Source organism: Rousettus aegyptiacus, unplaced genomic scaffold (genome assembly GCF_014176215.1).
Source record: "Rousettus aegyptiacus isolate mRouAeg1 unplaced genomic scaffold, mRouAeg1.p scaffold_m13_p_7, whole genome shotgun sequence".
Classification (NCBI taxonomy): Eukaryota; Metazoa; Chordata; class Mammalia; order Chiroptera; family Pteropodidae; genus Rousettus; species Rousettus aegyptiacus.
The window spans coordinates 21,080,549-21,092,784 of record NW_023416310.1 but is presented as its reverse complement, the minus strand read 5'-3'; the positions used below and the strand labels follow the sequence as shown (position 1 = coordinate 21,092,784).

Below are 12,236 nucleotides of genomic sequence, written 5' to 3'. Positions count from 1 at the left end.
GTGGAAAGTTTTGAGAAGCCCTCTATTTTAGCCATATTTAGGCCGGGTTTCCTCTTAAGGAAAGCCAGGAGGGAAGCTATTTCTGACTGACAGAGATTATAGGAAGTGACTCAATGCAGTTCAGGTTTCCCTTTCTATAGGGACCTGCCATCAACTTCCGAGATGACTCGGCAGGCGGACAACCGCGAGGTTGAGCGGCCCAGGACTAATCCAAGGGGGCTTGGGCGGGGCGGGGCCTCTGCCGGGGCGGGGCTCCGGGGGCGGGGCCCGACGGCGGGGCGGGGCGGGGCGCGCGGCTGCACGGGGCGGCGATGGCGGCGGACGGGGACTGGCAGGATTTCTATGAGTTCCAGGAGCCGGCCCGGAGCCTCCAGGACCAGGAGAACTGTAACACGAGCCCCGAGGCCGGGGCAGGGTCGGGCGGGGGAGGCGACAGCTTTCCAGCGCTGGCCTGCAGCTTGCAGGAGAAGCTGAGCCTGTGTTTCCGCCCCTCGGGTCCGGGCGCCGAGCCCCCGAGGGCGGCCGTGCGGCCCATCACCGAGGGCAGCCTCCTGCAGGGGGACGAGTGAGTGCGGGCCCCGGCCGGGAGCGGGCGGGAGCCTCCCCTGCCCCTTGCCCTGTCCGCGGGCCCTCGGTCTGCAGCCTCCTTGAGGCTCTGGCCGCAGGCTCCTCCCCTCGCCCTCCTTCCGCCTCCATAGACTCCGGTTTCCCCGCCCCTCCTTGCTCTTCCTTCTCCTCCCTCCGGGCTTTCGGGCTCTGCGCGGTCGGCGATTTAAATCCCTTGCTCCCCCCACCCCCCACACTCCCTTTAACCTCTGCCACTGCCCTCCTCTTTTCTAGAAAACAACCCTCATTTGGTTTAGAGGGGAATCTCCTTGTACAGAGCTCGTAGTCAGAGGAGGCACCTCGGGCACAGGTGTAGCCATTCATTCATCCATTCACTCATTATTCAACTAGCATTTATTAAGCGCGTGTTAAGTGCCAGAGGCTGCTTTGCTCTGGGAATAAATACCAAAATGACTGTCCTTAATCTGGGATGGGAGCTAGATTTGTAAGCAAATATTTGTCTGAATGTGACAAATGCTCTAATGGATATATGTGTAAGATTTAGGAGATTTAAAAGGGTGTGTGTGTGGGAGAGGCAGGAAAGACTTCATAGAGAAAGAAATGTGAAAACTAGGTCCTGATGGATGAGTGGGAGTTTTCCTGGCAGGTGAAGCAAGGTTTAGCTTTCTAGCTCGTGGATGTAGCACGTGCAAAGGTAATGTTGAAGCGGTATTTATACCACAGGAATTTATTGGGTCCACCTGAGCGTGCAGGCCCTCCTCAGAGGCAAAAAGGAAACGATCTGGTTGTTAATAGCAAGGATCTCCCAGTCTGGTGGGGAAACCAGTGCATAAACAGGTAATTATTATAGAGTCATCAAAGTACGATGATAGGAAATTCACAGGGATATATGAGAACTGGGGGAAGGGAGGGATAGAGTTCCTGGGGGCACTTTATTTAACCACTTTGAACCCCAATTATAATTTTGTTAAATAAGGGTTGTAGTTATGTACCACAGTGTTACCCCAAAAGGTGGTAAAAGAAATGGTGAGAATGAAAAAATCTGTAAAGTAGGGGAGAGGAACTCCTGGAGAGGCCGAGGGTGAAATTAATGGAGTAAACACTAAGAACATGGGCAGGATGGAGCATTGATGGGATGCAGAGATTAGAGGTTAGGGGAGAATTCTTGAGAGGGATCATTGGGCATAGAAGGAGGCTTGTAACTGGATGGTCTCCATTCTTCTGTGAAGCAGATTTATCAGGAGGTAAGGGAGGAAGCTTGAGAAGAGGGCGTTGGAGACGGGTGCCTGGAAACATGGCTTAGCAGTGATTCAGGCCCAGTCATGCTTGGAGACCATATCTTTTCATTGGTACCTCTGCACGGTGTTCAGGTGTAGAGGGCAGACTTTATGATTGGGTTTAATATACACAGACATGCACGCAGTCAGTGGCAAACTAAGACCTTTTTTTGAAAGTCTATTTTTAAAGATAAAAGTGTTATATATGTTTACATGTATATAAATGTAATTACATAATTCATATACTCTGAATCACTAGACCTAGGACATATTCTAGATTTTAAAATTATTATGTATTTGGGTTTATCAAGAGTCATTTCTCAAAACAGATTAGTAGTTCGTACACATATAAAATTCCTTATTTTTTCTTTGTCTATACTGTCTGGAAAGTAAGTAGTGTATTTTAGCCTAAACTTAAGATGTTACTCTTGATAATGGTTTTTAGTAGATGATATGTTGGTAATGTGAGTCGCTTTATTTGAGAATGCATAAAAAAATCTTTCCAGGGCTAGGACTGGGGCCTATCACCACTCTCATTATCTATCTATCCCCTTTCTATTGCATAAATCTGCTCTCTTGCTATATGGGAGCCATTCCTGCTTTCACCAGAGAAGGTTGAGAATTCTTTCACTTAGATATTGCCTTGCCTTAAGGCACTTTAACTTCTCTGAATCCTAGTTTTAGTTTTGCTTCTATACAGAGATTGTACTTCTCTGCTAAGGTTTTACCTTAGAAGGGTCTTTTGTGGGATTTGGTGTTGGCAGGACTTTGACCTACTTGGAAAAGAGCTGTCTTGCCAGTTGTTTATGACTGGATGTAGTATGGTATGATAAGGATAAAGGCAATTCAAATCTCGACTGGAGAATTCTAGAAATCTTTCACTTTAGTGGGTCCTACTTTCAACTACAATTGTTCTGACCATGTTGAGGATGATGGAGGATTCTTGATTGTCCTTCCCTTTCTCAGAAGATCAAATTCAGTCACAGTCATTTTTTCTGTCCTTCCCTTTCTTGGAAGATCACATTTAGGCACACTTTGAGGTAAAGTAGGCTACTCTATCTGTCCTATTATTACAGCCTCATTTAAGAAGGAGCGAACAAGCCGTCCCTAAAACTCTGGGCTGTCTTCACCTACTAGAATATCCTACTCGAGTTTCTATTTAGGGTTAGGTGTATAGTCAGTTATTCAGTATAGGAAAATCATTTACCCAGGAAGGTGTGGGCTAGAATCCCAGGAAGTTTAGCAGTCTAGAAGTGTTGCCTTCAATTCGAGCACGTTGGCATTTGAGGAGATTATGTTTCCAACAGAGAGGGGCTAGGAAAGAACTGTGCACATAGCAGATTTGCTGGGTAAACCTGTTTTCTAGAGCCTGTGAGCTCACATTTTGATTAAGACTAATGTGTGGTCCAAAGCCAAACATCATGTTGGGATTTTATGTTTTTGGCAGTTGTCCCGTTGCTTCATCTCTTTTGCACCAAATTCCAATTTATTATATCCAGTACGTTGCTGCTTTATTTCGAGGCTTACATTATTTTCATGCCCCTAGTAGTCTTGCTTTTGTATACTAATGGCTTACATACTTGGGAAAAAACCCTACCCAATTATTTAATGGCTTATTTTCAATTAGATTCCTGTTAATGATTTCATTTTTTTAGTGACGTGTGTGTACCTCTGTGTAGTATTTAACTTTACTTACCCTAATCAAATTTTATCTCATATCTCTGAACTCATTTTTTTTTCAAATGATGTCACGTTTATTATGCTGATTATTATTTAGTACTGAAACCTGAGTTTTAGTCGTGCAATTGGAGTACGCTGTTTTTACCTGGTGTGGTTTGTGACCTTTTTCAATACAACTTTAGTTAATGCTTAGAGTAATAGAGCTAGAAGGAATGCCTGTTTTTCTTGTTCAAGCTTTTCATTTTATAGAATGGTGGCTAATATGTAGAGAGGTTAAAGAACATGGCCAAAGACTCATTGTTTGAGGAAGAGTGGAGATGAGAGTGTGTTTCCCAAGATTTCGTCAAGTGCTCTGTTGCTTCTCCAAAATGCTGTTTGATAATAGAGTGGGAAAGCTGCATTGAATATAACTTGTGTGCATTATATTGTAAATTCCCTTTCTTTTCCTTTTTATTTTATCAGTCTTAGTTCCTAGCCTGTTATATTACAAATGAGATATTAAACCCTGAATTCACATTGCAACTGAAAACTTTCCCTAGAAAGGATAACAAACCTTTGGTTAGAAATTTATGAAATGGTCCGTACGTTTGGAAGTTGTAGAAGACAAAGACGTACAAAGCACAGCGTGTGTACTGCTGGTGTGGGTCTGGAAACATTGGTTAACCGCCCTGTGCTTTTGTTTCCTCATCTGTAAAGTGGGGATAATAATGGTTTTTCATAATACTGTTTTTGAGAATTAAGTGAGTTAATATATGTAAACTGTTTAGAATAGTGCCTCACACTTAGTACAGTGGAAGTGTCCGCTATCAACCTTGGTAGAATTTTCCATTTACCTTCACCTCTCCTTAGGACCTGTCAGCCCAACTGTGTAATTTTCATTTAGTCTTGTTTAGGAGGCTGTACTTTGGTGATGTTTTTCCGAGAAACAATTGACTTATTTATTTATTTTTTTTGCTTTGACATTTTTTTTTTGTTCGTTTACTATAATACTAGGTATTTGTTTAATGAAGGACATATAGAATGTTAATTGTTATGGATTGCACTTTTCTTCTTTTTAAGGATTTGGAATGCCCTGACAGATAATTATGGAAATGTAATGCCTGTGGACTGGAAGTCATCTCACACCAGGACCTTGCACTTGCTTACTCTGAACCTGTCAGAAAAAGGGGTGAGTTAGAAATGAACCAGTAGTTCCTCAATAAGTGATTCTGATAATGAAACTAAAAAGTAGCATTTCTATTGAGTTGCCTTTTATTTCCAAGCTTATAGCAATTAGGGTGGCCTGTTATTGCCGTAATCAACTTGCTAGCACATTTCTCTAATTCTGCATTAGCACATGCCCCGTTTTTTGTTTATCTAAATTTCTATCACCTGTATATGAACGTCAATGACCAGCATTTTTTCAACCTTAAATAACATAGCTTTGATGTGTCGAGAGTACTTGGTGAGAATCCTAGCCTTCGTTTAAATATATAGTCATGCTCTATAGTGATGGGGCTACGTCCTGAAAAGTGCATCGTTAGGCGATTTTGTCTCTGTGCAAACATAGAGTGAGTGCACTTATACAAACCTAAATGGCATAGCCTGCTACACACCTAGGCCATATGGCCTAGCCTATTGCTCATAGGCTACAAGCCTGTATGGCATGGTACTGCATAAAATACACGATTAAATCATTCACGAGAAAATGATTTGATCAAGAGACACGGTAATGTGAGATGTGTGAGACCTCTGCCAGGTTAACATGGCACAGAGTTTTACAACAAACTTTTTTTATGAATAGAAAGAGTACCATCTAAAGTAATGATAAAAAGTATATAGGATAGTAAATATATAAACTAGTGCAGTAGTCATTTTATTATCATGATCAGGTATTGCGAACCATAATTAATTGTCTGTGCTATACTTTTATATGACTAGCAGCACAGTGAGTTTGTTTACATAGCATCACCACAAACACCTGAGTAATGCATTGCATTCTAACGCTACTGGGCAATGGGAATTTTTCAGCTCCATTATAATCTTATGGGACTGCCGTGGTATGTTGTTTACCCAAGTTTTGTTATACAGCACATGAGTGTATTAGGGAATAATCAACAGTTAACTTTCTGATGAATTTAAGGACTTGCTAGACATGATGTGCTCAGAGATCGTGTATTCTTGTATTAGGGAACCTTTACAAGACATTTTAATTCTTGGCTTTTTAATGTGTTCCCAGCTAACTGAGGTTCCTCTGTTTGTCGTATTGTAAAGTGAAGATGCCTTGAATAATAAGTATAAGCACAGGTGATAGGACAGCAAAGGGGACAGAAAAGGGAAGAGAACTGCTTTAAGTGGAAAATCACAGTGTTGTTTAAAGCTGATGAGAAACATAGCTAAATTATGTCAGTTTCAGGGTCTGACTGTTTAAGTTCCTCATGAAATAACAGTGTAAATTCATGCCAGATCTTTTGGCATGCTCTGTATTTCATTAGTATATTTGTGTAAATACTGGGAGTTTAATGTAGTAGGGCTGTCTGTATTTTACGTAGTATTAGTATTTTGTAAAAATGAATTTTCTCTTGTTCCCAGTGCTGTAGACAACATCCCCATGACTTATACCTGGAAGTTTGAAACTTTTCTTCCCCTTCACTTCCTACCACCCCCATTTTTGATTTTTCAGTTACAGTTGACATTTAATATTTTATTTCAGGTGTACAGCATAGGAAAATTATTTTCTTAAATATGATTCAGAAAAGCTTGCTGCCTATTATTTTTTTAGTAAAATATAGAATTCTGACTGTGTTTCCTAATATTCTAAGAGATAGAGAATTTTTACTGTTTGCTTCAGTTATTAACCCTGTTAGGCTGTTTCGCAGACTAACCTGACATACCTGTAGTGAAAAGGAATAAAACAAAATAATCCTATGCTCTGTCTTCTGTTTATTTAGCTCCTAGCTATTATTTTGAGCTTAGTTCAACTTTCCCTTCCTCTCTGAAGCTTCCTATTACTATTTTAGCCTTTGCTGATCTCATGGAATTATACAATTTTAGAGTTGGAAGGGACTTTAAAGGACACATAATCCAACCTCTCGCATGGGGGGAGTACCCATCTACAGCATGTCTGGCAGATGGTCAGTTAGCCATGGCCTAAATTCCAGCAGGGAAGGAAAATGCACTCCTTTCTGTGGGAATTGGTTACTCTGGGCGGGGGGTGTGTGTGTGTGTGCGCGTGCGTGCAAACCTTACAGGACTTATCAGTCCCATAGAATTTAGCCCCATTGACTCCTGGGTGCTAGTTCCCACAGCACTTTTGTATCTCAGATCGCTACTGGGTCTGTGGTTAGATTGTGACTTCTTGGTGGGTGTCTTTTATTTGTCTTTTTAGTAACTACCACTGTGCCTGGCACGTAGTGTGTACTAAGACAGATGTTGAGCGAATGAATGAATAATCTTGTTAGGACCATAATGGAAAGGCATTTAAAAATATATATTTTCTATATTATTTAACATAGTGCCGAATCAACAATAGCTAGACAATGAGTTTGACATATGAAAAAATAGCATAGAAAAGGTCTTTTTGTAGTTTCAAAGGGAAATACATTAGCAGCATGAACGGGACACTCTAATCCAGTTTCATTGAATAACATGTATACCTTGTATTGTTCTTAGATGGCCTTTTGCAAAGTCCCTTTTTCTGCCTTTTGACTATTGTTTTCAATGCCAGAACAATGGTATAGTCAGAATAGTGATTACTAATGACTTGGAGTTTAGTTCTAGTACTCACTGTAAAAGCCTTACCTGGAAAACTCAGATTAAAATGAACAAGTGATCATCTGTCATCCATCTATCTTGATACAACTGCACAGGTGATGAATAGAACTGAAGTTAGAGCTATTCCTTGGGAGTGAGTAGCACTTAGTAAGTTCCCGAAGAACAAATGGGTAACAAGGAACTATGTTAGAAGCAACCATGTTATTCTATTACATGTAGAATATAATTTACTTTTTAAATATTAATATTAACTTTTTAACCTGAGAAAGTTATTTTATTACTATTGCTAACTGTGTGCTCTGTTCTTTCCATAACTGAACTGTGCAGAATTTACCTTCTGGAAGCATTCTTTAAATTATTCCAATTATAAGAGTTATAGGAAATTATTTTGACAAAGGAAGAAGAAATTTCTTTTGCATTAGGATGAGAAACACATTCAAGAAAACCGCAGTTTGCTAGTTTTCAGTTTTTAGTTTTTCTTCCATTGATATTTAAGCTGGCACACTTCTAACTTTGTTGGGCCTTTTCTAGAGTAAGGCATCTAGGACAGTCCAAATTCTTCCATGGGCACATTTTTTCCATTTGAGGCAGCTTTAGTTTCACAGAGGGAAACAGCACCACCAGCTGCGTATCTAACCCTGGCACAGGAAGGGGTGACTTGGGAATGCGTGGCAGAGAGAAGGCGCATTGATGCCGAATGGGAGAGTGAATAGTGATACCCATGACAGCCAAGGTTAGTTTTCAGAGCTCAAAAGGGATTCCAGCCCTTAGCATATGCCATCTCTGTAGGGAATGGGCTTGGCTCCCTCTCTGGAAAGATGATCTGGGGTCATTATTTCTGTTGTCATGGAAATTTATTCTAATGGCTTACTGGTATCAGTCATGTGTTTTGGCAATAGCTGTAAACCCGTTCTAAATCCAGTGCCTTTCTTGATCATGCGTATGTAATAGAATGCTCCTAAGTTATGTTGCCTTTGGAACATCTCCTATACTGTTTTCTTCCTCCTATGATGAGCATTTTATTCCAAGGACTTGGACTTTGTTTATACATCTTTAAATCTTCAAGAGTAGAAACAGGAAGAAGGTAATAACATCTTCCTTAGGAGTAATTTCAAATTAAAACTTGTCTCTAAGGAGAAAAATAAAACCATGGTCCTCAAATTACAGCATAGAAGAGTGATTTGGGGTGTGTATTGAAATTTAAGACTAAGTGATGGTAATTGTTAGGTCTACTCTCTATCATCCATACACCCTTATGATCATATTGTAGAATTTTTCATCTCTATTTCTCCAGTCTCGAAATCTGACATCCTTTCTCATCAAAAGCCTAATCTCTTGCTCTTTCTCCTTATTAAAAGGATAACTGTCATAGTTTAAAAAGTAAGCTTAGAACGATAGGACTTAACATGAAAAAGCAGCCTCAGCCCTGCTTACCCCATCCTGATTTCCACTTACCGGATACAACCACTTTCAACTACTTCAACTGTTTATTCTAACATAACATCTTCATGCCATTTTACTTGATTTTATTTTTCAATTTTAGACTTCATCCATTTACTTTCTACCCAGACAATGAGGGTTTCGCTCTCTCATGGTGCTCCTTCCAACCACAAGAACATATAACCTTCACAACAGCTTAACCTTCCCTTATCTTCCCAATATAATCATATCAAAATATTTGGTTAATCATCATTTATATTGACTACTTAAATATTCACAGTTGATCCATTTTAGTATAGTATGATTAAATTTTCTCTTGTAATTCTTTTTCCTTAAGATAAAAATAATTGCCTTTTTGTGGTTTATTTAGGTTATCATTAGCTCACTAATGCAGCCTCAACAGAGCCATAAAACTCATTTTAGTAATTGAAATATACTTGTATAATCTCTCTCCTCTCTGTATTTCTCCCTCTCGGGCTTTTCTTGACGCCCTCTGCAGCCAACAGTTCTAATCTGAACTGGTTACTCTCTAGTTAGCTTCACAGCCATCATTGTGGGACTATCATTATAAGAGTACCATTCACCTCTTTCTTGTATTAGATCTTTTGTCTTCTTCCTTCTTGGGTTTCCTCCTGATTTTAATGGAGCATATTCTGCAGTAGCTTTCTGATAAAGGGTGCATAAGAGGTAAATCTATGAGAATTTGAATGTCTGAAAATCTTTCTTCTAAGCCCCCACCTAATTGTTAGTTTAGCTGGATATAGGATTCTAGGGTGGAATTAATTGAAACACGAGATTACGTTGATGGTTTTCCAGCTTCTGTTGTTGCTGTTGAGAATTCAAGTGACATTTTGATTCCCTATCCTTTTAATGTGATGGTTTTTTCTCCCTGGAAGCTTTATGTTCTTTTTCTCTCACAGTGTTCTGATATTTCATGATGTGTTGAAGGCCACGGCCAAACATTTCCTAGGCCGATGGTGCAGCGAGAAATAGAATGAAGAGTTATGTCATCACTGTGCTACAGCATGGAATTGTACTGCGTGGAAGTAGATAGGCCTCAGAGTGCTCATGCAGCTCCTCCCTCAGCCTAATGTTATGAAAGGCACCCTACCAGTGTTCCTTTGCCCATCTCACCTGCAGGTTTCTTACAGTGGGCTCTCTTCACCATTAAACTTTGGATGCTCCCGTGTGAGGACCTAGGGTAGAAGTAGAGACCTACAATACTCACTTGAATCCTCAATTTATATATATATATATCTCCATCCTTTGCATTGGTAAATAAAATAGTTTTCCTAGGTAAAATACTATTTTTCAAATTATATACTAAGAGAAATACATAGTTGCTTCTTACGTATTTCCCTGCTGCCATTTGGTTTTGAATTCAACGTGTGCTACTCTTTCCTGAGGAATGGAGTTTTAATTTCAGTTCTAGTTATCATCTGAAGTCACATCATGTTAAATATGCTCACTTGTCCATTTTAATCTGCTAAGTTTTCTAGGTAAGGTTTTACAATTCTAGTACTAAACTCTAAATCGTCATTAAGGGGCTGTTTATACTGTTATAGGCAGGGCTAAGGGACACCAACCAGGCCCGATGTGTTACTCTGGGACTGGCAATAACAAGCAGTACTAGCACCCTTGGAATGAAGAGGTAAGCAGGGGAAGAAGAAGCTGTCAGAATCTGGAGAGTAGCAGTGGGGGAGAAGTCTGCTTGGTAGGAGCTGCAGCCTTCGGCAGTCTGGCAGGGAGACAGACAGCAGAGTAAATGCCCAGCCCTCGTCCTCCCACCTTTCAGTCTCCTGCTAGTGTTTGCCAGTGGTGGTTAACCAACTGGAAGCCAATCTCAAGGGCATCTTCTGATGTAGTCTATAAAGGTCAGCTTCCTGGGGCACAGAGCAGGTTGGAAAGTGCAGGGAAGGCAAATGGAAAATCTCCAGCACAGTTAGATTAAAGATGTTTTTGGAATCCAGAAATATTCTGCTTTTGGAAGAAGTGATGTTTAGCTGGAAGGGCTAAGTGTGCCCCTCATGGACAGTGGCTGTCTGCCAGGGAGTTACCCCTTTACCCCGAATGTTAGAAGTTAGTTCGCAGGTAACTAACTTTGTTGTCTGTGGAATTTTAATATATACCAATCTTACTCTTAGCTTGTTAACTAAATAACATTTGCTGCCTACCCTGCCTGTTTTCCCTCATCTATTTGCTATCTTCCCTGCAACTTCCTAACAAATGCCCTATATTTTTATACTTAAAAATATAGCACTCTTCCTCATGGCAAAAAGTTAAGTATGTATCTGTATTGGGCAATAGGAGATTTTTGCAGCACATGTTTGCAATTTCATATTTATTCTATATTCCTCTCATTCCTGTTTGAGGGGAATTTGTAAGGCACTTCACACACTGCCAGGTACAGAGCAATTATAATCATTTCTCCTTTTGGAGGGAAAGTTCTCAGCAGATGTCCCCTTCTGTAGTCTTGTTTACCCAGACACTTTGACTTCGTTGTGATCAGGCCCTGTTTTTAATGTGGGTTATTTGGTTTTAGATAAGTGACAGCTTGCTCTTCGACACGTCCGACGACGAGGAGTTGAGAGAACAGCTGGACATGCATTCAATCATCGTGTCCTGTGTTAACGATGAGCCCCTCTTCACTGCAGATCAGGTACAAAGGAGAAATTCACCAATGAAAAGAGAAGGGAACCTCCAGCCGAAAAATAATTCCTTATTTTGGCAACAAGTGATGTGTTGGAATCTACTCGTTTTTCCTATATTTTCTGGTTTGTTAGCCCCTCCACAGAGAAGAGAAGGGAGTCAATGTAATCTGAAGCAGATGGTATTATGTTAGTTGGGAAGATTTTCCAATGAGGCAGTTTTCCAAGATAAGCACTGTTAAAAGTACACCAAGTTACTAAGGGAAGGTTATTGCTTACACCAAAATCAGAAAAAAATATTGTGAATTTTCTTTTTTAAATTTATCTAGACATGGGCAAACTATAATATATCTGTGTAGAAATTATCTAGTTTCTCTAAACCCTATGTAAAAATCATTAGGACTTACTAGAAGTACATATTGTGAACTTGCAAAAGAAGTGAGCATTATTCCTACAGAATGCTCTAATAATGTCAACCCTGTATTCATTTAAAACCAGTTGAATCAGCTTTCTCATTTTCTGAATACTCTTCCCACTTCTGTTTTATTGTCAAAATGTGATGCAAGAACTTCTTCCTGAAATAAAATGTTCCATGGCTACTTGGACTGTGAATTCTACTACATTATATTTTTAGGCTGGAGAAACAAGGTCAGTAAAGAGAGATAGTTTGGTAAAGTTTGGAGGAGTGCATTAAATCTGTGTCATTTTGTTGCTCCTTAGTCATATTTGTGGTTGTCATATTCTAGCCCTGGAGAGAGTAAAATGCTTAAAAAGCAAGATGATAGGTTAGAGGGCTGAGTCGGGGTAGAGCAGGATAGTGCAGGGAACACGTGACTCCTCAGTAATCTGCCTGAATGCCATAAGCTGTCTA

General features: G+C 40.2%; 1 protein-coding gene across 3 annotated transcripts in view; it reads left to right on the top strand.

Moving 5' to 3' along the window:
- The first annotated feature begins 279 nt into the window (after positions 1-279).
- FEZ2 (fasciculation and elongation protein zeta 2) overlaps positions 280-12,236 on the top strand; it is a 37,399-nt gene continuing 25,442 nt past the window's right edge. The window contains exons 1-3 of one of the 3 annotated variants that reach the window (XM_036224029.1): positions 280-565; positions 4,584-4,692; positions 11,260-11,376. In XM_036224029.1, the coding sequence (XP_036079922.1) occupies positions 312-565; positions 4,584-4,692; positions 11,260-11,376 (480 nt within the window). In that variant the 5' untranslated portion in view covers positions 280-311. Of the gene's footprint in view, positions 566-620; positions 1,405-4,583; positions 4,693-11,259; positions 11,377-12,236 lie in introns of those variants that run through there. The other 2 variants (XM_016156674.2, XM_036224030.1) reach the window with 2 other exon arrangements.